This window comes from Macrobrachium nipponense, chromosome 4 (genome assembly GCF_015104395.2).
Source record: "Macrobrachium nipponense isolate FS-2020 chromosome 4, ASM1510439v2, whole genome shotgun sequence".
In the NCBI taxonomy this organism is placed as follows: domain Eukaryota; kingdom Metazoa; phylum Arthropoda; class Malacostraca; order Decapoda; family Palaemonidae; genus Macrobrachium; species Macrobrachium nipponense.
Genome location: NC_061100.1, coordinates 131,863,684 through 131,891,651, shown reverse-complemented (window position 1 = coordinate 131,891,651; position 27,968 = coordinate 131,863,684). Strand labels below are relative to the sequence as shown.

The following is a 27,968-nucleotide window of genomic DNA, read 5'->3' as shown; positions in this document are numbered from 1 at the left end:
AACTGAACACCACAGAGCATCAGACCTCCCTCTGATAACTCTTGTTCTTTCTATATAACATCGCAACGCTCTTACTGGGCAGAGAACTCTTTCTTGCTCTTGACCCACCAATTCAGCTAGACCCAAAACTTCAAAGGATCTTGGCCAAGGATTAGCTGGATTCTCATTTCTTGGCCAAGAAACCTTCTTGGAATGAACACACTGCATGCATGTGCTCCATCCCACCTTCTTCGATATGGCCTGAAGCTCACTAACTCTTTTAGCAGTTGCTAATGCTACTAAAAAGATAGTCTTCTTAGCAAGATCTCTCAGAGAGGATTCCTCTAACGGCTCGAATTTGCTAGAAGTTAAATACTTCAAGACCACATCAAGGTTCCAAGCAGGTGGCCTGCATTCTGATTGTTTCTTCGTACCAAACGACCTAATCAGATCTCTAAGGTCTAAGTTATTCGAGATGTCTAGATCCCTGTGTCTAACACTGAGGTTAGCATACTCTTATAACCTTTGATTGTCGAAACTGACAGGCGTAAATCCTTCCTCAAGTATAGAAGGAAATCTGCGATTTGGGTCACAGAGGTACTGGATGAAGACACTTTCCTGTTCTTACACCACTTCCGGAAATTGTCCCACTTCGACTGATACACTGTGATTGTGGAGGTTCTTCTGGCTCTAGCCACTGCACTGGCCACCTCTCTCGAATATCCCCTCGCTCTGACCAGACGTTCGATAGTCTGAACGCAGTCAGACCCAGAGCGAGGGTATTCTTGTGAAACCTGTCGAAGTGGGGTTGTCTGAGTAAATCTACTCTTAGAGGAAGAGTCCTTGGCGTATCTACTGTCCATTCCAGTACCTCCCTGTGAACCCAACTTTGGGCCGCCAAACGGGCTATTAAGGTCATCCTCGTACCTTTTCTCTCCCTGAACTTCTTCATCACTTTCCCCAGCACCTTGAACGGAGGAAAAGCGTACAGATCTAAGTTTGACCAATCCCATCAAAGGAATTGCATCGACCGCCACTGCTTCCTGGTCTGGAACCGGAGAGCAATATGTTGGTAACCTTTTTGTTCTGGCTGTCGCAAACAGATCCACTACCGGACGGCCCACAACTTCCACAGGCTCTGGCAAACCTCCATGTGCAACGTCCACTCCGTCGAGAGAAGTTGCTCTCTTCTGCTCAACAGGTCCGCACCCACGTTCTTCTCTCCTTGTATAAACCTGGTGAGTATCACGACCTTTTCCTCTTCCGCCCAAAGCAGAATTTCTTTTGCCAGATCGTAAAGGGGAAAAGAATGAGTTCCCACCCTTGTTTCCCGGATGTATGCCAGAGCCGTGGTGTTGTCCCGAGTTGACCTGCACTGTCTTGTTTCGAATGAACTCTCTGAAGTGCTTCAAAGCCAAGAAAATTGCCATCAGTTCCTTCCTGTTTATGTGCCACTTCGTTTCGACCTTGCTCCAAAGTCCGACACCTCTTGAGGCCTAATGTCGCTCCCCAACGCAAGCGTCCGACGCGTCGGAAAACAAGACGAGGTCTGGGTTCTTCTGCTGAAGCGACATCCCTCTTGCTAACCTGCCTGGAGTTAGCCACCCACTTTTAATTCCTCCTTTACTTCGGCCGGAATTAGAAACTGGAAGGAATCCGGTTGCAATTTTCTTGGCCATGAATCCTTCAGGAAAAACTGAAGAGGTCTCATGTGCAGTCTTCCTAAAGAAAATGAACCTCTCTAGCGAAGAGAGTGTGCCCAGTAGGACTCATCCACTCTCTTGCAGAGCATCGTCTTTCTTTAGAAAGTCCTGCACCTTCCGAATGCATTGGGCTTGCCTCTCGGGGACGGAAAAGCCCGAAAAGTCACTGCCGATATCTGAATCTCCAAATAAACTATCTGTGTTGGGGCTCCAATTGAGACTTTCCCATATTCACTACCAGACCTAGGTCTTTTGCCAAGTCCAATGTTTGACTCAAGTCCTACAGACATTGACTTCTTGATTGGGATCTTATCAACCAGTCGTCCAGATAAAAAGACACTCTGATCCCTCTTAAATGTAACCATCTCGCCACATTGGACATCATCCTCGTGAACACTTGAGGGGCTGTGCAAAGGCGAAGCATAGGCCTTTCCTTGAACTGAAAGACCCTGTCCTGAATCACAAACCTTAGATACTTCCTGCTTCCTGGATGAATCGGAATATGAAAGTATGCGTCTTGTAAGTCCAGAGTCGCCATCCAGTCCCCCTGGACGTACCGCTGCCAGTACTGAATCGTTCGTCTCCATAGTGAACTTGCGTCTTTTCTACGAAAAGATCAGTTGACTTTACGTCCAGCATGGCCTCCAACCTCCCGAGGACTTTGCAACCAGGAACAGACGGTTGTAAAATCCCGGAGATTCGTGATCCAGAAACAGGTTCTATGGCTCCTTTCTCTAGCATGGAAGCTACTTGCTCCCACAGAGCCGCTTTCTTTCTCTAAATCGTTGTAATTTGCCCCGAGGGCTCTCGGAGATGTTGCGAGAGGAGGTCTTTTCAAGAAAGGAATCTTGTACCCTTCCCGAGCTACGTTGACAGCCCAGGGATCTGCCTTCATATTCTGCCAAACTTCCCAAAAACCTTGAAGTCTGGCTCCCACTGTCGTCTGGAGGACTGAGTTCTCATTCCTTTAGAAGGGGGTCCTTGGCTCCTCTTTTCGCGGGTACTCTCTTACCCTAAAGGCGGGTCGAGCGAATGTTCTTCCTCGAAAGGGCTGTTGCGAAGGCCTAGTATCCTTTGGAGTCTTCTTCACCAACTTGGTTGGTAAGAACTTTTTAACTGAAGAAGAAAGAAGATCTTGAGAGTGGCTTTCTGCGAAAGGGAGAGAGCTATATCCCTAATCACCTCTGAAGGAAACAGCTGTTTCGAAAGAGGACGAGAACAGTAACTCCGATTTCTGAGAGTTAGAAACTCCTTTTGAAGCGAACGAACACAACAGCGATCTCTTCTTAAGTTACTCCTGCTGTGAATAACGAAGCCAGTTCATTCGTTCCTCTCTCAGAGCCTTATCCATGCAGGACATAATGCTCTTAGCTGTTTCTAAGTCCTGCGAATCCTCTTCTTCTAGGGAGTTCGCTAGCGCTCCCAAAGACCAATCCAAGAAATTGAAGACTTCGAAAGTCCTAAAAATCCCTTTAAATAGATGGTTCAAATTCTGAAGACGTCCACCAGACCTTGGCAGACTGTAACGCCTGTCTGCGTGAGCTGTCTACTATACTGGAGAAGTCCCCCTGGGAGGAGGCAGGTACTCCCAGGCTAGACTTTCTCCAGTAGCGTACCATTACTCCTGATTAGAAGCCAACTTAGCTGGAGGGAAAAAACAAAAAAAAAAGAGTATTTTCCCGTTCTTCTTTTTCTCTCCTTCATCCAGTCATTCACCCGTTGAAGGGCCTTCTTTGCCGAAATTGACATTGTCATTTTAAGGAAAGAGGACTTCTTTGGAGTCCTCCTAGTCTTGGAAAAACTGTGATAAGGGGGATAACGGAGCTGTCGGTTTAAATTCCCCCTCAAAAACAGCCATAAGACGTGAAGTCAGAACCTTATAATCTGAAGAAGGTTCCGTATTCTTTTCTTCAATTACTTCCAATTCTTCTTCTGCTGAAGAAATGTCTTGTAAATCCTCGTCGTATTGACGCTTCGTTGAAGGAATAGAGTCCTGCCGCCTGCGTCCTGCGGCTACCGAGGCGTCTGCGTCCTGCCGCCTCTCGATGTCCTGCCGCCTGCGTCCTGCGGCTACCGAGGCGTCGGCGTCCTGCCACCTCTCGATGTCCTGCCGCCTGCGTCCTGCGTCCATCGTAGACACGCCTGCTTCCTGCCGCCTGCGTCCACCATTGTTTCCCGCGTTCCTGACGTTTGCGTCCTGCTTTCTTCCGCAACTATATTTTCTCCTAGCGCCAGTGCGCCCTGCGTTCCTCGGCGAACGCGTCCTTGTCTTCCCTTTTAGAAGACTTAATGGGAAGGAAATCGTCCTTACGCCTCGAAGATGCTTGTTCAGGAGCATCCCAAGACTTCACCAGCCCTCCAACTTGGACTGCATTTTCCCGTATGAATGCTTCGTACTATCCTCCTGAATGGTAGACGCGAAGGATGAGGATTACGAGCGGGACTGCGACCTAACGGAGAGCGATCTTGTACTCTACCCGACGGAGAAATACGAGGGGAGGATACATGAGAAGATGGAGGCGATTCTCCCATGGAAATACCATGCCGAGACTGATGTATATCACCAGTGCGTCCTGCGTCCTCTCTAGTACGAAAAATCCTTTTCCTCTTGATCGGCACTGCGTCCCCGTCTTCCGAGGATGACAACACCTCAGGACTACTCCAAGCCTCACTATCTTGCACCTGTCTCTCGAGAGCAGTTGATGTCCTGAACGTCCTCTTGAGTGGGCGAGACACCACTGCATACCGACGTTCTCGCTCGGAAGTCGAACCTTCCGAGGACGCACACTTCCCAGTTACGCCTTTTCTGCGGCGAACTGCAAACAGCCTGGGACTTTGCAACAGGACTGTTCGAAGGGACGCCTGACCGTGACAAAACCTCTCTCGCCTCCCTTCGACTGGTCGACATGCCTTCTCCCTTGGGTCTGGGAGCTTGACAGAGGTGGTCCAGGTCTAGGAGCACGAGAGAGACGATCAGACGCCCCCTCCACTACACTTTCACTGACATCGAAAGCACTAACTCTATCTGTAAGTCGCTGTATATGGTCGCCCATGGACGCAAGGGCAGCGAACACTTTCACAATATTTGTATCGTTCGTCTCCCCTCCGATACAGCAGCGGGCGCAGATACCTGGGGAGAAGGAACTACCAATTCTACATTAGAAGGAGCTGGAGAGGAAATACATTCACTCCTTTTTACTCGAAGAATTTGACTTCCTCCACTACGAGAAACAGATCTTCCTTACACGATCTTTCTCAAGCCTCTCAACATATTTCATAAAGACCTTCCATTCCTTCTCTGATAAATTCTCACATTCGAGTGCATTTATTCTCCCAAGTACACACATCATCCCTACACTTCTTACAAACGGTATGAGGGTCGACCGAAGCTTTCGGCAATCTTACCTTACACCCCTCTTTAACACACACTCTAAACATACTTCCAGTATCAGACATCTTTAAAGAACAATCCAAAGCGAATGCCAAGCTAACGTTTCCGAGTACAATACCAAAATCCAAGATCAGTCAGCAACGAGAATGAAAATTCTAGCAGGGAACCACCAACAATGTTGCCGGTTCGGCTGGCAGAGAAAATCTGGCCCCAATGGGACGGTTCCTAGTGCTAGCGCCACGGTAACGGGGTGGTGGTTGCCCTGAACTACTAAAATAGGTTACTAGCGTTTGCCGCGAGTTTTTTGAAAATTTCTGCCAGGTGGAACAGAGAATATAGCTATATATATACCTGCCAGGTAAGTGTCATACATTAAATAGCCTTATATACTTTTATCAGAGAGGTTCTATCAGCACCCCAGTCTTTATGCGCAATTACTTTTATTATATTTAAGGATTTTCTCACTTTTATCGCCAGTTGTTCTATATGTTCTTTAAATGTAAGTTTTTTATCCAGTATTACACCGAGGAATTTAATCTCATCATAATATTCAATTATATCATTATTTATGAATAAAGTAGGAATTAATTCCTGTTTTCTTGATCTAGTAAATCTGACTGCTTTTGTTTTTTGCGGTGAAAATTTAAAACCCTTGTTATCGGCCCATTTTTTTATCCTATTTATGGCTGCTTGCAATCTGTTGGTTATGTCTAGCGCTTTTTCACCACTACTATATATGACGAAGTCATCTACAAAAAGGGATCCTTGGACTCCTGGTGGGATCATTTCAATTATCTCATTTATTGCTATTGCAAACAACGCCACGCTTAGTACACTACCTTGGGGGATTCCTTCCTCCTGGATAAATGATTCAGAGATTTCTGCCCCCACTTTGACTTTTATGTATCTTTCAGATAGGAATTCCCTAATATATTCATATAAATTGCCTCCTATTCCCCATTCTATCAATTTTTTTAAAATCCCTCACCTCCAGGTGGTATCATATGCCTTCTCTAAATAAAAAAATACTCCTATTGTTTGTTTTTTACCAACCATTGGGGGGGTATGAGCAGCCAAGAAATGCAAGAGTAGGCCATCCAAAGAGGGGGTACCCCTTAGGCCTAGAGATGCCCAAACAGCCGCCATCTTATTTGATTCGGAATCTGAAATAAAGGAAGCAGAAGGCATGGGCTCCTCCCTCTCAGGAAGGACATTATATCCTGCAAGAGAGGGGGCTACATTAAACATAAACTCATCCTGTGCAACTCCCGCTACTTCCAATGATGATTGATGGATAAAAAAGGAAGGAGACAGCAGTACAACTGATGCAGAAGGAATGCTTCTAGAAGAAGGGTTTGCTGAACCATCCAAATGAGGAGGCAAAAAATCATCCCAAGAAGGACAAGTGGATATTCAATGATGCTCCCTCTTCTTGTAGAAGGCCCTCCACTGCGACACAGGCCAGGAATGATATTCCGGGCAAGGATTAGTAATGGTACAAAAATTAGATCGGCACCTACTGCACGTAGTATGGGGATCTGTGATGGTAGGCGCCAAAACCTGGAGCCCTGAATGCCTGGGCGCATATCGATGAGGTCTAGAAGAATTGGAGGACTCCATGATAATCAACAAGGCACATGCACAAACTCACTGAAACAAAGAAATCATGGGCAAACAAAGCCACCAGCTTGGAAAAGAGAGCTCAAGCAACTACTCTCTAAGGTGGTCAAAGAAAGACTGACGCATTACAGGGTTCTATGCCTGGTCGGTGACTAGCCTCCACCTCTTATACGAATGAGTTGCCAGGTGCCACAGCTTCCTTGCTTTACAATCTTTGATTATTTTTAACTTGTTTCCAGCTGGCGCAAGAAGATTATCACATTGTTAAGATCAAAGGTTTGTTCCGTGTGTGAACAAAATGCTATATGGATACTGACTAGTGTTAACTGCAGAATCAAAGGAAGCATAAAAATGTTGCAAATATGGAAGAGGGGAATAATAATGAGAAAACAAAGTCAATATTCATAATAAAAAGCTAATTGTGACCAAAAAGGAAGGAAATGGAAATGTACAGTTGGGATATTCAGATGTCCAATTGTATGAAAACAGACAGACAATTGCAGGAGAAGGACCATGGATGGAGAATTAGACAAGCAAAAGACAGTGATACGCTTACTTAAAGGATACACTGAGTGGTGAAGCTGATAGTATTGAAAGAGCAGTAAAAGACAACAAAAGCATGAATGAAGTACTACAGGTAAATAAGAATACACCATTAGTAAACACAAAAGGGAAGAACAGATGTGGCTGGTGCATATTTGGAAGACCATATTACAAAATCAAAACATTGTTGAGAGATGTATTGAACAGAGGCTGGAACCTTTTCAAAGATTTCAAAGTCTAAGCTGGTAATGGCATACACTCTGAAGGGAAAGAGGGGTGGCTATTCAAAAAGGCGATTGATACAAAAAAAAAAAAATACGTAGTGGGATGAATGCTAGTGATCACAAAATTGTACAGAAAGAGTACAGATGAAGACAGATCACTTAAAATTTATGCCTGACAGTGTTCACAACATTAATAGTGATGATAATGACACTGACATTGAATTCATGATACATTCAATGTTGTAATACATATAATACAAAAACAGCATACCTAAAATAAAGCTTGTGGATGTAATCTACCAAATGATGTCTCAGTTCCTCATCATCTTCATACTCAAAAACAGGAACATGTTTGCCAGTTTTTCTGCACAATACCTCCGATTTTAAAACGACTCGGGGTCCACTTTCAGCAGCAAATCCTGCCCTGTGAAAATAATGAACAGCTTTGCTTTTATACTGTACGTATTTAAAAATATGTTGTAATAAAGAAAAGTTTACTGTCAATTTACTTCTAATTATGAAATATTGTTAATATTTTCCATTCAAGTAAAGCTCAGGCTAAAGATTTTGCTTCTTAGTTAAGATCATGTAGAGCTTCATGATTGCTCATTTGACTCACTACGGCATTTCTCTATTTTTTTTACATCTGTGAGATGTGGATGTTTCTAAAAATATACTGATAATTTGTTTAAACTATTTTGCTCATATTGAGATAAGCAAATCAAAGCAAAGTTTTACATATCTTTATATTTCATAATTAGAAATTAGCAAAATTATGCATATCTTTATATTTCATAATTAGAAATTTCTTATCTCTACAGAAGCGTCAATGTTCTCTTGGGCATGCAGTCCACCTGGAATGTATACGGAAAGTTTGGAATTTGTTAGGTATCCTGTTAGAACTAAAGTACTCTATTACACAATGTACCACTCAACTAGTGGTTGTAACACTATGACTAGTTGCAGACTGGTTGTACTGTTACCAATCTGCTCAACAGTATTACACAGGAAATTCTTTCTCTAACCTGGCTATCAAACGATAAACTGTTTCCAAGGAGCACAAATGCATCTGCATGTGGCCCAACAGTCGAATAACATGACAATTTGTCCAAAATTGCATTTTTCCTAACTATACAAACCTGAGGTCCTTTTACAATAGGAAGGTACTAGCGGCAGCTGGATAGGTCGTAAGCTTTCGAACAAGGGGTTCGGTAGTTAACTGCTTGTCCGACAGGCGCGCGCGCGCGACTGGGAGGTAAACAAATCACTTTTGCTTTTGGCCCAAGCAAAAACTGCAGAGTGAGGGGTGGCATGAGGTGGGGCTATGTGTAAAAGGACCTCAGGTTTGTATAGTTAGGAAAAATGCAATTTTGGACAAATTGTCATTTGTTCCGACACGGCATACAAACCTTCGGTCCTTTTACAATAGGAAGACTCACTTCTTGGTGGGTGGAATCTGAGTCTTTTGTGAACAGACTGGTGTTCGCCCAACCTTGGAAGCCTCCCTGGTCGTAAGAGCGAGGGAGGGATCCAAGCCTCTGTCCGATTGATCGGGGTGTGCACCGCAGGATCAATGGTCAGACCTCTGGACCGAGTACTAAGAGAGAGGCATGCGTATCTCTTCTTGTACCAGCAATGTAAGAACTTGTTCCTGTACAGGAGCAATATAAAGTCATGGTTTGACTCTTGTAGGCATCCACTTCCCCCCCTTGATAAAAGAATGGAAGTGGGTGGATAGTTCTGCTCCTATCCCCTAGTGAAAGGGATAGGATGGGGCTCTGTCATATAGCTCACCTGCATCTCGTCCTCATCCAGCGTAGTGACGACCATGGCCCTCTGCCCACAGGTAGAGGGGAAGGAAAAGATGGGAAGAGAGAGCCAGTCACTCACTCACTCACACATCCATCCACACAGTCCAACACCAGGACTCGATGCTGTTCAGCCTGCGAGGGTCTGGGTTAGCTACACAACTTGTTGAGCAGCCACCACGGGTCCCAAGGAAAATGTATCCAAGGACCTGTGGGCAATATCCCGAAGGTAGAAGGACGTAAAGGTAGTCTGGTTAGACCAGACCCCTGCCTTCAGGACCTGCGCCACGGAGAAGTTCTTACGGAACCGCCAACGACGGGGCAATACTTCTGACTGTTCATGAGCTCCTCGGACGGGACGTACGGATGTCGGTCACTACCATCAGCCTCATACGCCCTCCTGATGACCTCACGCAGCCGAAAGAAAGAGTGTTCTTGGATACTTCTTTCTTGGTGACCCCTGACGGTGATAACGAAGAGGCGTCGACACTCAGGCCTGAGGTGTCGAGTTCTCTTCAGATAGCGCCGTAGCGCCCATCACAGGACAAAGCAGCATCTCATCCGCATCATTATCGGTGAAGTCCATTAGGGAGGGAATCGTGAATGACTCGAACCTGTCGTCAGGGATCGACGGTTCTGAGTCTTTGCAACGAAGTTCGGGACGAAATCGAGCGTCACGGTATTCCCCATCCCCTGGAGTGTCGTACATCATAGGAAAGACCATGAAGTTCCCCTACTCTCTTCGCCGATGCCAGGGCCCCAGCAAGAAGAGGGTCTTGAGGGTCAGATCCCTGTCTGACGACTCTCGGAGTGGCTCGAACGGCGTTCGAGTCAGACTCCTAAGGACGAGAGTCACATCCCACGCAGGGGGCCTGAGTTCCCCTGGGTGGGCAAGACCTTTCGAAGCTCTCATAAGCAAGGAGATCTCGAACGAGTTCGAGATGTCCAATCCCCTCAGTTTCAGGACGAGCGCCAAGGCGGCTCTGTATCCTGTTTGACTGTGGGGACTGAGAGGAGCTTCTCTCGGCGAAGAAAAACGAGGAAATCCGCTACCTGCTGAAGAGTGGCTCTGAGAGGAGATAGACCCCGTCTACGACACCACCACAAGACGGCCCACTTCCCCATGGTACAGCTGCAGGACTGACGGACGTTTCCAGCCATCTCTGTTGCTGCGCTACGAGAAAAGCCTCTCGTTCGCAAGAGATGGTGATAACAGCCAGACGTGAAGACGTAGAGGGACTGGACTGCTCGGTGGTACGCTCGACGTGTGGCTGGGCGAGAAGGTTGTGCCAAGGGGGAATCTCTCTCGTTTCTCCTGCGAGAAGAGCCAGCAGGTCCGGTATACCAAATGCCTGTGGCAATTTGGGAGCCACCAGGATCATCCTGAGATTCGGGGTGACCAGTGCTCACTGACACCTTGGAATCAGGCTGAACGGGCGGGGGAAAGGCATAGGCGAAGAGGTTGTCCCACGGGTGTTGAAGAGCGTCCTCTTGCAGCTGCCCATGGGTCCGGCACGGCCGAGAAGAACACCTGGAGCTTCCTGTTGTGCCGGGTGGCGAACAGATCCACGACTGGTCGCCCCCACAGGTCGAAGAGCCTTTCCGCCACCCCGTCCTGCTTTGTAGAGACCATTCGGTACCCTTATCAACCTGATCCCCGACGGATGAGCGTGTCTGCTACTACATTCCTCTTCCCTGGAATGTAGCGTGCCGACAGCTCTATTGAGTGTGCCTCGGCCCACTCGTGCACCTGCCGAGTCAACTGGTACAACGGGAGAGACACTAGTCCCCCCTGTTTGTTGACGTAGGCCACCACCGTGGTGTTGTCGCACATCAACACCACTGAGTGTCCCATCAAGCGGTCCTGGAACTCTTGGAGAGCGAGGAACGCTGCCTTGAGTTCCAGTACATTGATGTGAAGGTGCTTGTCGTTCTCGTCCCACACTCCTGAAGTCAGCAACTCCTCCAGGTGTGCGCCCCATCCCTCGGTCGATGCGTCTGAGAACAGCTGCATGTCCGGGGGGGGAGTGCGCAGGGGCACTCCTCTTAAGAGGTTCCTGTCGTCCAGCCACCAGGCTAGGTCCTGCCTCACCTCCTGTGTCAGTGACACTGGAAAGCTTGGGGGATCCGTCGCCTGCGACCAACTCTCCTTTAGTCTCCACTGAAGAGACCGCAGGTGAAGACGCCCGTGAGGGACTAACTTCTCGAGCGACGACAGGTGGTCCGATCACGACTTGCCATCGCTGAGCTACCTGTTCCTGCGAGACAGGAAACTGGTTGGCTGCCTCCCTGAATCTGCTGATCCGCGAGTCTGCGGTGGAAGACTCGCCCTGCTACCGTGTCGATCAGCATACCCAGGTACTTCATACCTCTGCTGGGCTCGAGATCGGACTTCTCGAAGTTCACCACGATCCCCAGATCGCGACAGAACTCGAGCAGTCGATCCCTGTCCTGTAGCAACTGCGAGCGGGAGCTCGCCAGGACTAACCAATCGTCGAGATTACCCTCATCAGACGTATCCCGTGCGAATGGGCCCAAGCAGACACCAGAGTGAACACTGCGCGTGAACACCTGTGGGGCGGTTGAGAGACCGAAGCACAGTGCCCATGAACTGGTACACCGTCCCCGTCGAGGATGAAGCGGAGGTACTTTCTGGAGGACTGATGAATGGGTATTTGGAAATACGCATCCTTCAAGTCCACTGAAAGCATGAAATCGTTCTCCCTTGATGGAGTCGAGCACTGAGCGTGCCGTCTCCATCGTGAACCGGGTTCTGGCGAAACAAACCGGTTCAGGGGAGAGAGATCTATCACCGGGCGCCAGCCTCCCGTAGACTTTTCCACCAGGAAGAGTCGACTGTAAAAGCCCGGTGACTGATCCGTGACGATCTCTACAGCTCCCTTGCTCAGCATGGTCTTTATCTCCTGTCTCAGTGCTACGTCCTTCGATGACCCTGGAACGTACGACTGCTGTTGGACCGGGTTGGAGGTGAGGGGTGGCCGAGATTCGAAGGGTAATAGATATCCCTCCCGAAGGACATCTACAATCCAGGTCTCGGCGCCGTAGCGCTGCCAAGTTGCCCAATGGCTGGCCAGGCACCCCCCCCCCCCCACTTCCGGCAGCAGGTGAGGGGGAACGCCGTCCCTAGCGTTTCCCCCCTTTCTTCGACTTCTTCCCAGAGCCTCCACGGGATGAGGAGGGCTGGGAGGAGGGCTGGTTACGGCTCCCCTTGCCAGAAGTTGAAGAAGACAGAGTCATTCCCCGGGGCTTCGACGCCGCAACCGTCTTAGCCGCCGAGGAAGCGCTAGCCGAGCTCTTAGACTTGGCCGCAGTCCGAGGCTGCCCAGAAGCCTTCGAGACTGCCTGGTGAACCAGACGGTCACTGTCGTCAGTGCGCCGTCTGTCCACCGCAGCGTCCACCATCTCTCCTGGGAAGAGAGACGTGGAACTCCGTAGAGGTCCGTTTCGAAGTCCCAACGCCGCTTTCACGCACCGTGGCCGCCCTGGAAACCCGAGTAAGGACAGCGTCCTTCGTCGGAGAACCAGGTTGGCCCCACAGGTTCACCGTCTGGTGGGCAAGGAAGGAGATGGCTCTTCCCCCAGACTGGCAAAGTCTCCTGAAGGCCGAGTCATCTTCGGGAGAAATTCCCCCGGAGTTGGCTGCGACCTTAGATACTGTGAGGGACCACAGATCTAGCCAGGAGACGGCCTGGAAAGCTGCCATGGCGGTAGATTCCAGGTGGCCGAGTGGCCTCTTGCTGCGAGAACCACAGGTTCTCGGACAGGAGCTGTTGCAGAGACACACCCGGAGTCAGCCTGGCTAACTCCGGGTTCACCTGTTTGGGCCGGCATCGGGGTCTTCAGATGGCACGTAAAACCGCCGCTGTCGTAGCAGAGGAGGTGGAAGCAGCTTGCTCGACCTGCCAGACTTGAGCGAACCGTCTTGTCCGGAGACAAGCGATTCAACCTGGTCCAGCACTGAGTCCGCAAGCTCCGAACGCGGCAACCCCACCGTCGGTTCTGGGTTCCCTCTTTGGGCTCCCCCAGAACGACTCGAGCCGGGACGTGGGCTCGGATGGTGGGAGCGGCGATCCTTCCCCGAGGTCGTGTGATGACGAATCAGCGCAATAACCTCGGCAAAGTTCCTCTGGATCTCAGGAGTGACTGCATCCTGCGGAGATGGACCGTCCAGTCCCTCAAACAGGAGCACCTCCCGAGACCCTCCTCCCTCAAGGAGAGGAGCAGCGACAGCCCCTCTCGGTCTCCTCCAACCACCTGTGCGTACGACCTGGCTGGTCCGAGAACCGAGCCTGGTGCGTACGACGCGGTGGCGGGATCCTGAGGGGCGCACCCCTCACGATCACTCCTCAATACCTCGCCCCTCCCGGTGTAACCCGAGGAGGTTGAAGGTATGGGAGAGGAAGACCTGACGCTCTCTCCTCGCTCGCTGGTAGAACCAGCGGGCTTGGAGGACTGCAGGCGATCGCCAACCCGCGGTGGCGATCGAGCTGCAGACCTAGTCGAGCCGTCTCGCTGTGGAGAACGGCTGGACCGAGAACAGCGGCCCCGGTCTCGTGTGTCAGAGGGAGCTGGGGTGCTGGTTGCCGTACCCGATCGCTCTCTGTGAGAGCGACGGTCAGGCGACCGGCGCGCTCCACTGTCACGGTGAGATCGGTGCGATCCTCACGGTGCGTCAAGTTCGCTGGCGGGACCAGGCCCGTGGCTGGTGCCGGCGAACGGGGGGACCTCTTCCCAGCCTCAGCCCGTGGCCGGTCATGGACCGTCACGTCCGCCGCCCCCGGGTAGCCAGCTGCTCGCCGCGAGAGCGAGAGCTGGCCTGGTGAGAGTCGCGTGAGCGGCTGTCACCAGTCTTCCGCTCCGTGCCGTGAACCTGACGCTGAGCGGACTCAGAGGTCTGGTTCCTGGCTGCACGGTCGCTGGTAGGCGACCGTACACTCGGTACCTCTCGCGAACGAGCGGCCGAGACGGATCCTGCTGCTGTGGCCGAACCACTGACAGCAGGTGAGGAAGTGCCGGTGTTAGCCGGCACTCCTCTGGTCCCCGTAGTCTTCTTCCTTGCGGAAGAAGAGACGGGTCCTGCCCCCGAAGGAGCAGGGTGACCAGCGGAAGAACCCCCCGTCTCACCAGAGCGAGACGGGCCCTTAGAAGTTCCCGAAGGAGACTTCTTAGGGGGGGGGGAGGCGACCTTCTTCTTTCTTCGGCGTGGGGGAGCCTTAGAAGAAGAAGGGGAAGAGGCGGCAGACGACGACGACGACGAAGAAAGACGATGAAGACGACGACGACACCTTCTCCTCTTCTTCTTCTTCTTCGTCAAACCTTCTCAGGACCGACGTCAGATCTGTCATCCAGGACGGAGCCGGGGCTGCTGTTGCCGAAGCAACAGGGCCCGGACGCACCTGTCCGAACAGATCAGCATCGAGAGCAGCGGCGCCAGGAAAGGCCCCAACAACATCAGCAGGTGCAGGCATCACGGAGGAACGGCAAAGACGAGACAGCAGGAGCAGGTACAGGAACGGCAAGCAGTGGTCACGGCAGGTACGGCAGACTGTGTAGGCGGTCCAGATGGGCGGACCAGCGGCACAGACATCCTAGGTACCGGTGGGAGGTCCAGGGGCGAGCTCTTCGGGCACACGAAAGTCGGTCGCGGCAGCACGGCAAACCCAGGTGGCGGCATCACACTCCCCCGAGTTACGGCGACTGGCCCCTGCACCGATGTAGTGGGTGTCACAGAGACCGCGTGCTGGGTGTACACCAGGTGAGGAGGTGAAGCGTAGCCGGGTGTTGTAAGGGTCGTGGTGGTGGTCGAGACCGTTGCATGGGTGACCGCCACGGCGCCAGCGAGATGGTAGAGCAGCCCCTGGACACTCGGCACGCCCTGCAACCCCAACGATGCCCACACCTGTCCGAGGTCATCCTTCGCGGCAACCGCACCTGAGGAGGCAAAAGTCGGGTGATTAGGGGGATCCTCTACCCGCTCGCCCGAAGACGAACGGATAGAGGACCCAGAGTACAACTGGACGTCAGGGTATCTAGCGCCCTCCTCCACACTCGATAAGTCAGGGGAAGAGAAGGACCTAGACACCCCCCCCGAAGGGGAAGGCGCGAGACGTGGAAGTTGAGCGGGCGGCAGGAAAGAAGACGAAGTGTCCGTCACCAAAGGAGTCGCGGGAGAGCTTTCCGACGACTCCTTTGCAGGCCTTCGCTTCTTCCTGCCCTCATACAAAGTCCACTGCGCCTCCGACCAATCATTACACACATCACAGGGCTCGGCTCGGGTGCATTCGCGCCCCCGACACCGAGCACATAAAATATGAGGGTCAATCTCCGGGAACGATCTGAACTTCCCGCATTTACGCCCTTCGATACCCGGGCAAAGTCTCCGTGTGTACGAGGCGAGGAGATTCCATCATAATAAACTAATTGAGGCAGCAATTAATATGAAAAAAGAGAATAATTGTACTTACAATAACTCTTTCACACACAATTACAACCAAATACTTAGAAAGCAAACGACGAGAAGCGGGCAGAGAGCGTCGAACAACACGTCCATCCACCGCGAGGCCGAAAGCAAAAGTGGTTTGTTTACCTCCCAGTCGCGCGCGCGCCTGTCGGACAAGCAGTTAACTACCGAACCCCTTGTTCGAAAGCTTACGACCTATCCAGCTGCCGCTAGTACCTTCCTATTGTAAAAGGACCGAAGGTTTGTATGCCGTGTCGGAACAATTTCAAATTCAAGTGAGCTAACTGAACCAAAATACTAGTAAAACACCACCTGTCAGACCCCAAATAAAAAAATTCCTTACCCTCACCAGAAACAGTAGTAATTACCGTATATACTCGGGTAACGTGCGATCTCGCATATCATGCGACACCCCCAATTTTCACCAATAAACAGTGGTTTTGTCATGTATCTCATGTATCATGCGAGTTCTTTTTCCGAGAGCGTCAATTCATCGTATGGTTGGTGGTTTAGCGTGCTAATGGCCGTGTCATTCAGATGTGTGCTGCTGCTAGTCAAGTTAGGGTAATTTTCTTACTAATCCCGAGAATTGAATAGAAAATCTCAAGATTAAAAAAGAATCCCAAGATAATAAAATAATTGTAAAAATGACACCAAGGCAATCATTCTCTCTCTCTCTCTCTCTCTCTCTCTCTCTCTCTCTCTCTCTCTCTCTCTCTCTCTCTCTCAGGAATAAATACTGTAATTTGAGTCTTTCACCAACGGGTATCAGTAAATGTGTAGACATTGTGTGCGTGTACATAATGTTTTAAAAAATGTGCAGTACACACACATTCTTTTATCCGATTTTTCGGTTTTTGGAATTTTTCAGATTTCAGAAATGTGAGGTCAGATGCATAATCAAACAAACATCACTACTGCAGCAAAAAAAAATTTTCCCTTAATATTTTTCACTATTGTTATTTATTACTTACAGTTTATTTAAATAAATATTAATATAATACTGTTAAATGAATGTGAGATAATCAAGATCACCTATAATAAAATAGTGGGAAAATTAATACCATATGTTCACTAATAGCTATTATTTTCAAAACAAACATTCCGTAAAATGCGAAAAATATGGATGTACATAACAATCAAAATATAATTATGTTTTGCAGTTCATCTTGTGAATTTTAAGAATAAGTATGACTATAAAATATATTTCACCATATCGATCTTGAAGTTGAAGTCGTAAAATTTTGAGGATGGTCCGGGAAAAGGATTTGCACTTAGTGATGATGCATCGCTACAACACAATGTGGTATTTTCATACCACTATATTGATGACGCATCGCTGCGACACACTGGTATTTTTCATTAGAGTTAAAATGATCATATTATATTATTGTTTTCACGAAGAAATAATTATATAAAGAAAATTATTTATTGAGTAATTTTTGCCGTCAGCAGTCAGAAAATCACGATCATGGTAACATTCAAACCTAGTACCATCCACGGCATATCTATAAATAGAACAGAAGCAGAGGGCAGTCATTGGATAACAGATCTCCATGGCTATCAACCAGCCAATCAGGTGTTGGTTATACTACTACGTGAATTTCTTAGAATGAACGTTTACACACGCGAAGGTGACGATATGACAATTTGTCGAAAATTGCATTTTTCCTAACTATACAAACCTGAGGTCCTTTAACATAAAGTCCCTCCTCATGCCACCCCTCACTCTGCGTATTTTGCATGGGCCAAAAGCAAAAGTGATTTGTTTACCTCCCAGCCGCGCGACGATCGGACAAGCAGTTAACTACCGTTCTCCCCTTGTTCGAAGCTTACGACCGTTCCAGCTGCCGCTAGCTACTTCCTATTGTTAAAGGACCTCAGGTTTGTATAGTTAGGAAAAATGCAATTTTCGACAAATTGTCATTTGTTCCGATACGTAATACAAACCCTCGGTCCTTTAACAATAGGAAGACTCACTTCTTGGTGGGAGGAATCTGAGTCTTTTTGATGAACAGACTGGTGTTCGTCCATCCCTGGAATGCCTCCCTGGTCGTAAGAGCGAGGGAGGGATCCAAGCCTCTGTCCGATTGATCGGGGTGTGCACCGCAGGATCAATGGTCAGACCTCTGGGTCGAGTACTAAGAGAGAGGCAAGCGTATCTCTTCGTACCAGCATTGTAAGAACTTTTTCCTTTACATGAGCAAATGTAAAGTAATGGGTTTGTCTCATGTTGGCATCCACTTCTCCCCCTTCGTTGTTAGAAAGTGGTGGATATTTACTCCTATCTCTAGTTAAAGAGATAGGATGGAGCTCTGTTGAATAGCTTACCTGCATCTGACTCCTTTCCAGCAAGGTAACGACCGTATCCCTCTGCCCACAGGTAGAGGTAGAAAAAGATGGTGAAGAGAAGCCAGTCACTCTCTCATTCACGCATTCATTCTCCCAGTCATACCAGGAATCGATGCTGTTCTGCCTGCTCGGGTGCTGGGTAAGCTTACACAACGTGTTGAGCAGCCACCACAGGTCCCAAGGAAAAAGTATCCAAGGACTTGTGGGCAATATCCCGAAGGTAGAAGGACGTGAAGGTGGTCTGGTTGGCCCAGACACCTGCCTTCAGGACCTGCGCCACGGAGAAGTTCTTACGGAACGCTAAGGAGGGTCCGATACCTCTGACTTCGTGGGCTCTCGGACGGAGCGTACGGATGTCGTCGCTACCATCAGCTTCGTACGCTCTCCTGATCACCTCACGCAGCCAGAAAGAAAGCGTGTTCTTGGAGACTTCTTTCTTGGTGACCCCAGTGCTAACGAAGAGGCGTCGACACTCAGGCCTGAGATGTCGAGTTCTCTTCAGATAGCGCCGTAGCGCCCTCACAGGACAAAGCAGCATCTCATCCGCATCGTTATCGGTGAAGTCCAGGAGGGATCGTGAAAGACTCGAACCTGTCGTCAGGGATCGACGGATTCTGAGTCTTAGCTACGAAGTTCGGGACGAAATCGAGCGTCACAGATCCCCAGCCTCTGGTATGTTTAACATCATAAGAAAGGCCATGTAGTTCCCCTACTCTCTTCGCCGATGCCAGGGCCAGCAAGAAGAGGGTCTTGAGGGTCAGATCCCTGTCTGACGACTCTCGGAGTGGCTCGAAGGGTCTTCGAGTCAAACTCCTAAGTACGAGAGTCACATCCCACGCAGGGGGCCTGAGTTCCCTGGGTGGGCAAGACTTTTCGAAGCTCCTCATTAGCAAGGATATCTCGAACGAATTCGAGATGTCCAGTCCCCTCAGTTTTAGGACGAGAGCCAGGGCGGCTCTATATCCCTTAACTGTGGGTACTGAGAGGAGCTTCTCTCGGCGAAGAAACACGAGGAAATCCGCTACCTGCTGAAGAGTGGCTCGAGAGGAGACAGACCCTGTCTACGACACCAACCACAGAAGACGGCCCACTTCCCCTGGTACACAGCTGCAGAGGACTGTCTGACGTGTCCAGCCATCTCTGTTGCTGCGCTACGAGAAAAGCCTCTCGTTCGCAAGAGATGGTGGATAACAGCCAGCCGTGAAGTTGAAGGGACTGGACTGCGTGGTGGTACCGTTTTTTCTACGTGTGGCTGGGCTAGGAGGTTGTGCCAGGTGGGTAGTTCTCTCGGTGCGTCCGCAAGAAGAGCCAGCAGGTCCGGATACCAAACGGCTTGAGGTCGTTTGGGAGCCACCAGGATCATTCTGAGATTGGGAGTGACCAGCGCTCGACATGATCACTTTCCGAATCAGACAGAAGGGAGGAAAGGCGTAAGCGAAGAGGTTGTCCCAGGGGTGTTGGAGAGCGTCCTCTGCAGCTGCCCATGGGTCCGGCACAGCTGAAAAGAAAACCTGAAGTTTTCTGTTGTGCCGGGTGGCGAACAGGTCTACGACCGGTCGCCCCCACAGGTTGAAGAGCCATTTCCGCCACATCTTGGTGTAGAGACCATTTTGGTCCTTATCACCTGATCCCGACGGCTGAGCTTGTCTGCTACTACATTCCTCTTGCCTGGAATGTAGCGTGCTGACAGCTCTATCGAGTGAGCCGTGGCCCACTCGTGCACCTGCACTGTCAACTGATGGAGCGGAAGAGACCACTAGCCCCCCTGCTTGTTGACATATGCCACTACTGTGGTGTTGTCGCACATCAACACCACTGAGTGTCCCACCAAGCGGTCCCGAAACTCTTGGAGAGCGTTGAACGCCGCCTTGAGTTCCAGGACATTGATGTGAAGGTGCTTTTCGTGATGGTCCCACACACCTGCAGTCAGCAACTCCTCCAGGTGTGCGCCCCATCCTCGGTCGATGCGTCTGAGAACAGAAGCATCTCCGGGGGGGGAGTGCGTATAGGCACTCCTCTTAAGAGGTTCTTGTCGTCGAGCCACCAGGCTAGGTCCTGCCTCACCTTGTCCGTGATAGCCACGGGAAAGTAAGGAGGATCCCTGGCCTGGGACCAAACTCTACCCTTAGCCTCCACTGGAGAGACCGTAGGTGAAGACGCCCGTGAGGGACTAACTTCTCGAGTGACGACAGATGGCCGATCACGACTTGCCATTGCTGTGCTGCCTGTTCCTGCCGCGACAGGAACCGGCCGGCTGCCTCCCTGAATTTGCTGATACGCAAGTCTGCGGGAAAGACTGCCCTGCTACGTATCTATCAGCATACCCAGGTACTTCATCTTCTGCTTGGGTTCGAGATCGGACTTCTCGTAGTTTATCACGATCCCCAGATCGCGACAAAACTTGAGGAGTCGATCTCTGTCCTGTAGCAACTGCGAGCGGGAGCTCGCCCAGGACCAGCCAATCGTCGAGATACCTCAGAAGACGTATCCCGTTCGAATGGGCCCAAGCCGACACCAGAGTGAACACTCGCGTGAACACCTGTGGGGCGGTTGAGAGACCGAAACAAAGTGCCCTGAATTGGTACACCGTCCCGTCGAAGATGAAGCGGAGGTACTTTCTGGAGGACTGATGGATGGGTATTTGAAAATACGAGTCCTTCAGGTCCACTGAAAGCATGAAATCGTTCCCCCTGATCGAGTCGAGCACTGAGCGTGCCGACTCCATCGTGAACCGTGTCGTGCGAACGAAGCGGTTCAGGGGAGAGAGGTCTATCACCGGGCGCCAGCCCCCCGATGCCTCTCCACTAGGAAGAGGCGGCTGTAAAAGCCCGGTGACTGGTCCTCCACGATTTCTACAGCTCGTTTCGCCAGCATGGTCTTGATCTCCTGTCGAAGAGCGTTGTCCTTTGCTGATCCCCGGACATAGGTCTGTAGATGGACCGGTTTGGAGATGAGGGGGGGCCGAGACTCGAAGGGTAGTAGATATCCCTCCCGAAGGACGTCTACTATCCAGTTCTCGGCGCCGTAGCGCTGCCAAGTGCCCCAATGGCTCGCCAGGCACCCCCCCACTTCCGGCAGCAGGTGAGGGGGAACGCCGTCCCTAGCGTTTCCCTCCTCGTTTCGACTTCTTTCCAGCACCTCCTCGGGGAAAGGAGGGCTGGGAGGAGGGCTGGTTGCGGCCTCCTCTCGCAGAAGTCGAAACAACTGGAGTCTTCACACGGGGTTTGGACGGTGCAACCGTCTTCGCCGCCGTGGAAGCGCTAGCCAAGCTCTTTGGTTTGGCCGCAGTTACTCGAGATTGCCCAGAAACCTTCGAGACTGCCTGGTGGACTAAGCGGTCACTCTCGTCAGTGCGCCGCCGTTCCACCGCAGCGTCCACCATCTCTCCAGGAAAGAGAGCTGGGGAACTCCTAAGAGGTCCATTTCGTAGCCCGAGTGCCGCCTCACGCCCAGCCCCTTGGTCACTCGGGTAAGGACTGCGTCCCTACGTCGAAGAACCAAGTTGGCCCACAGGTTAGCAGTCTGATGGGCGAGGTAAGAGATTGCTCTTCCTCCAGACTGGCACAGTCTCCTAAAAGAAGCGTCGTCTTCGAGAGCAGAACTCCCGGAGCCGGCCGCTACTTTGGATATTGTGAGGGACCACAAATCCAACCAGGAAACTGCCTGGAATGCTGCCATAGCGGTAGATTCCAGGGCAAGTGCCTCCTGCTGCGAGAACCATAGGTTCTCCGACAGGAGCTGCTGCAGGGACACACCTGGAGTCAGCCTCGCTAACTCCGGGTTAACCTGTTTCGGCATGTATCTGGGTATTCCGATGGCACGTAGAATCGCCTCTGCCGCTGTAGAGGAGGAGGAAGCAGCTTAGAGGACCGTCCGGATTTTAGCGAGTCCTCCCGTCCTGAGACGAGATTCTCCACCTGATCCAGGACTGAGTCCGCAAGCTCTGATCGTGGCAACCCCATCGTCATTTTGGGCTCCCTCTTGGGACCAAAATGACTCGAGCCGGGACGTGGGCTCTGCCGGTGGTAGCGGCGATCCTTCCGCGAGGTCATTATGCAGACGCATCAGCTTAATGACCTCTGCGAAGTTCCTCTGTATCTCGGGCGTCACAGCGTCTTGTGGAGTAGGACCGTCCAGTCCCTCCAGCAAGAGCATATCCCTCGATACTCCTCCTTCAGAAGGAGGAACAGCGACAGACCCCTGACGGTCGCCTCCAACTACTTGCGCGTACGTCCTGGTCGGTCCTAAGACCGTGCCTGAGCCGTACGGCGTCATAGCCGGGTCACGAGCGGCGCACCTCTCGTGATCGCTCCTTGGTACCTTCGCTCCTCTCGGTATAGCCCGAGGAGGTTGAAGGTACGGGAGAGGCCCCCCAGACCTGACGCTCCCCCCTCGCTCGCTGGCAGGACCAGCGTGCGTGGAGGGCTGCTGCTGATCGTCAACCCGCGGTGACGGTCGAGCAGTAGGCCTAGCGTCGCCGCTCGGCCTGGGGCGATTGGCTCGGCTGAGAACGTCGAGACCGATCTCTAGCGTCAGGCGAGCTGCCGCTGGTCACCGTCTCCGCCCGGTCCCATCGGGAGCGGCGGACGGGTGACCTGCTAGGCTCCCCACCCTTTCGCGTCGAGACCGGCCAGCGTCCTCTCGGCGCGTCAAACCGCTGGTACCAGCCGTGGCTGGTACCGGCGGCCGTGGGGACTCCTTCCTCGCCTCAACCCGTGCCGGTCAGCGACCGTCACGTCAGCCGAGCAGCCAGTTGGTCGCTGCGAGAGCGTCCACGTGGCCTGGCGAGAGTCGTGTGCACGACTCTCGCCAGTCTTCTGCTCCGCGCCGCTGTCTTGACGGCGAGCGAGCTCGGACGTCAAAACTTTGGCTGGACGGTCCTCTTTGGAAGAGCGTCCACTCGGTGCTTCTCGCGAACGAGAAGCGGCCGAGACGGAACCTGGTTTAGCGGCAGACCGAACCGCTAGCACCAGGTGAGGACGCACCAGCCGAGGCTGATGCACCTCTGGTCCCCGTCGACTTCTTCTTTGCAGAAGAAGCGACGGGCCCTGTACCCGAAGGAACAGGAGGTACCAGCAGAAGAGCTCCCCAACTCGCCTGAGCGAGCCGGGCCCTTAGAAGATCCCGAAGGAGTCTTCTTAGGGGGGGAGGAGGCAGCCTTTCTTCTTCTTCGGCTGTTTAGCCTTAGAAGTCGAAGGGGAAGGAGAGGCAGCAGACGACGAAGAAGACGATGAAGACGACGACGACACCTTCTTCCTCTTCCTCTTCTTCTTCGCCAGGCTCCGCAGGACAGACGTCAGGTCTTCCATCCAGGAGGGAGCCGGGGCAGTTGCCGAAGCAACAGGGCCCGACTGCACCTGTCCGGAAAGACCTGAGACTGTTACAGCAACACCAGCAGCAGGAACAACAGGAACAGGTCCGGGAACAGCAGGAACGGCAGGAACATCTGAAATGGAATGTGCAGGCCTATCTGAAAAGGAAAGAGTAGCTGGAACGGCAACAGGTACGGCAGGCACGGCAGGTACCACGGGAGAGCCAGGCGTCCTGTCGACAGTCACCGTCATCCGTGGCACTGGCGGCAGGTCCAGGGGGGTACTCTTAGGGCAGCGGAAGTCCGGGGTCGGCAAAGGAAAAAATCCAGGTGGTGGTGGCATCTCATACGCTGGTGTCGTTAATGTGGTAGTAGTGGTGGTCACCGCACCATGAGTGACCACCGCCGACCCCGCCAACCGCTGAAGCAACCCCTGGATGCTGGGCACTCCCTGCAGTCCCAGCGACTCCCACACCTGTCCCAAGTCGTCCTTCGCTGATGGCACACCTGCGGAAGCAACAGTCGGGTTAATTGGAGGGGCTTCCCCGCGCCTGGGGGGCGAAACACCCCCCCCAGAGCGGACGGGGAAGATCCGAGTACAGCTGTACGTCCGGGTAGCGGGCGCCCTCCTCCACACTCGACGGATCGAGAGAGGAAAAGGACTCCGCTACCCCCCCCGCAGGGGAAGGCGCGAAACGTGGGGGCTGGCCGGGAGGCAGGAAAGAGGACGAAGTGTCCGTCACCAAAGGAGTCACTGGACTTTCCGATGACTTCTTGGCCGGCCTAAGTCTCTTCCTGCCCTCGTACAGCACCCACTGCGCCTCGGACCAATTCATACAAACCACACATGGTTCGTTGCGGGAGCACTCTCGCCCCCGACAACGAGTACAAACCTCGTGGGGGTCCACCTCAACGAATGACCTGAACCCTCCACATTTACGCCCCTCCAGCCCGGGACACACTCTACGGGCGACTGGAGGGCGCGGTGATATTTCCATTTCTTCCAATTCACTCATTGCAAGAATAATAGAATTGAGAAAAGTACTTACAATCACTCCTGATATACAGAAAGAGAAACAAATACTCAAAGTTGAAGCAAACGACAAAGCGGGCAGAGCGATGGCGAACACGTCCTTCCCACACACGGCCGAAAGCAAAAGTGATTTGTTTACCTCCCAGTCGCGCGGCGCGCGACGATCGGACAAGCAGTTAACTACCGTTCTCCCCTTGTTCGAAGCTTACGACCGTTCCAGCTGCCGCTAGCTACTTCCTATTGTTAAAGGACCGAGGGTTTGTATTACGTATCGGAACAATGTGAATTTCTTAGAATGAACGTTTACACGCGCGAAGCTGACGATGATGTGTGTGTTTTGCATACAGTACGTGGTTTTAGTTTTTAATTGTGTAAGTATTTTACTGATTACATGAAGAATAGAATGATTCCTTCTCATTACTTTGAATGCAAAATGGTTTGAAGACTCTTCAGCAAAAAAAAAAAAAAAAAGTTCGTTAGAAGATGATACCTATTTACTAACGCTGTTGACATACATTCAAAACAAAATTCAGATCTTTATTCTCTGGAAAAAATGTTAATCTTTCTGTCTGCTGGTCACACCCTTTATAGCCCCCGCGACTAGCAACAAAAAAATTTGTTTGTTTGTTTGTTTTGAGAGAGAGAGAGAGAGAGAGAGAGAGAGAGAGTTCAGCGATGGTTCATCTCTCTAATCTCTCGAGGAATGTTAAGATTTGTTCCCTGCTCTCGTAAATTTAGTCCATGTGACTGACAACAACAAAATTCATATTTGTTTTTTTGTCTTCCAGATATGAATTACCAGTACTGCACATTTTTTAACAAGCATGAACACACTGCCTGCATATGTGCTAATGCCCACTGGTCTCTCTCTCTCTCTCTCTCTCTCTCTCAGGAAAGATACTGTCAATTCAAATTATCAGTATCTTTTCCTGATAGACATACAAACAGACAGCGTAAATATCTAGGGCTTGGCATATGTCAATTATTTTATTATCTTGGGATTTTTGGTTAATCTTGGGATTTTCCATGGTCAATTCTTGGGATTAGTTAGAAAAATGCCATAATTTGAGTAGCAGTAGCAGCAGCTGCAGCGCACACCCAAATGAATCGGGTTAGCCTAGCGCGCCAAACTGTAGTATTTACAAAATGAACAGAGCTCTCTGGCTGGGGTGTTTTGGTCCTCCCACGTGTTTGATCTCCGCATATCTGCCAAATGTATAACAACAACAGAGATAAAACAATTTCTCCCATTACAGATATCAAATATTATCTTTTCCGTTACTCAGAATTCTAAGTAAATTACGTAGGTTAACGATTGATAGTTTTTTTATGCAATAAAAAGAAGCGGAGTCAGATTTTCTATCCATATGGCATCTCATTTTGGTGCAGTTGCGAATATTTCAACCAGTTCCATGTGCGTTTAAATCCACACTGTACATGTCTGGAGGCAGTTCTCCCTTCTACACATATCTTGATTTCTTAATATCGTAGGAATAGAATAAATTGGTGAGTGAGGAAATATGAAATAAAGCATAACAGAGTAAGATTGACGAGCAAGAAAATAAACAATCGTATACAGACAGATTCTCTCTCTCTCTCTCTCTCTGACAAAATAATAGATAGGAAACAATGACTGAATGTTGCTTGAATGCGATATGGCAAAGTTTTGGCCTGACTGAAGTGTGGAGTGACTTTGACACCGACTTACGAGTTATTCCTGGTCATCTCACAGCCATGGACAGACATCAACTTCACAGCCGAGAAAGGGTAATCGTATACGTACAAAATAAATAGATATGGAAAATGCGAAATGCGGGCCTATGTTATCCCATAAAAAACCTATCGCTCGGACTAATGACCATCTCCGGTGTCAGGACGTGTTAAGGTACTTTTTCAGAGGGTGGCCAAACATGCGGTAGTCAGTGAGTTGGCCAGTCCAGTCGGTTGTTTACCCTAGTTCCGCACGGACTGCAAGGAACGTAACCACAGATACAACATCCACTAGGGATTGGGGTGTCAAATGTATTTTGCCGTGTTTAGTACTGGTCCCTGGGGGTTAATTGTAGTCTTCCGAATAAATATTACTTAAAATTCTTGTTTAGGAGGCGGAACTGCATAATAAAAACCGCAACTGCCATAGTCTAGGCCACCGCGGACTATGTCACCTCTCGGTTCATTTAACCTACTTATTCAATTCATTCTACTACACTCACCCCGTTTCACCACATGGTCAACTTATTGGGACACTACAGGAATTAAAAGCGTCCTGGCCACAATTCTAAATAATTTCCACTGAGCTTTATGAGGTAGCCTAGATCTAGGGTACTTATCCGCGGCGGCCTAAACTATGGCAGTTGCGGTTTTTCAATGCAGTTTTACTTACTAAACAAGAATTTTAAGTAATAGGTATTTATTCAGACGACTGTAATTAACCCCCCAGGGACCAGTACTAAACACGGCGAAATACTAGGCTAGGTACATTGGACGCCCCATTCCCTAGTGGATGTCGTATCCGCGGTTACGTTCCTTGCCGTCCGTGCGGACTGCTTCTGTAGAAATACCCTTTATGGACCTAGCCTAGGTCAGGTTAGCTGGTCACCTCAAGGCCAGTCTACGTTAGGTTATCACTAACTAGCCTTGTAGCCTAGCCTAGGTAGTAGCAGCCTATCCTAAAATACTGGTAGGTAACGGCAACTAAACTTACTTGGTATATGCTGTTCCAAAATCAAACACAACTGTCGTATTTTTGTCGTTCATGAGACCTATTGTAAGACCTTCAAACAGCGGCATGATGCTGACAAGTTTAGGTCGAATATTACTTGAAATAATACGGTTAATAAATGATGGGAACTACCTGAAACCCACCAGATTGGGCGAGTTTTGTTTACATATGACATCATCTGTCATTATACAGTATGTTCGGATTTATGGCAATTGTAATTTTGGTAATTTTTCCGTAAATTAAATTTTCAAAAAGGAAAGTGTAAAGTAAATCCTTATATATCTATCATAAACAAAGAAGCTGGCATGATATGGCAAACTTTAATGCATATTACAACTACAGTAAAATACCGAAGCCGGGGCCAATAGTATACTCGAACATATTTGTGTCTACTAAAATCATTTTATTGGGTGAATATTCCATATTGACTTTCAGGCTTTGCAGATGGATACATAATTTTCAGTTAAAATCGTGCTAATCGAAACTCATTTGCTGGAATTATTTTGTTATTTCAGTTATGCACAATTTTCTTTTATGTATTCACACTTATCGCCAAATGAGCCAAGCCCATTCCGAGACTAGCGTGTAAGCTACATAATTATTTAACATGGTCGCATTGAGCGGTCATCATACAATTTCCATTGTGTCTGGACGCGTCAGAAGTAAAAAATGATGGGCTTTTTTTATTCTAATTAGGAGCTTATTCTACACCTTCCATTCCTTGGAATCCAGCTTGAGCTTGAGCGACCCTATCCTTCCTCTTGGCACTCTGCGCTTAGTATACATAATATATTTTTGAGG

General features: G+C 50.1%; 1 protein-coding gene across 1 annotated transcript in view; it reads right to left on the bottom strand.

Annotated features, from left to right (window-relative positions):
• LOC135211178 (actin-related protein 10-like) overlaps positions 1-27,354 on the bottom strand; it is a gene marked incomplete in the record, with an annotated part of 143,199 nt that extends 115,845 nt beyond the window's left edge. Inside the window, 2 exon segments of the mRNA XM_064244381.1 lie at positions 7,732-7,884; positions 27,150-27,354. Coding sequence (XP_064100451.1) covers positions 7,732-7,884; positions 27,150-27,235 — 239 coding nt within the window.
• Positions 27,355-27,968: the final 614 nt, after the last annotated feature.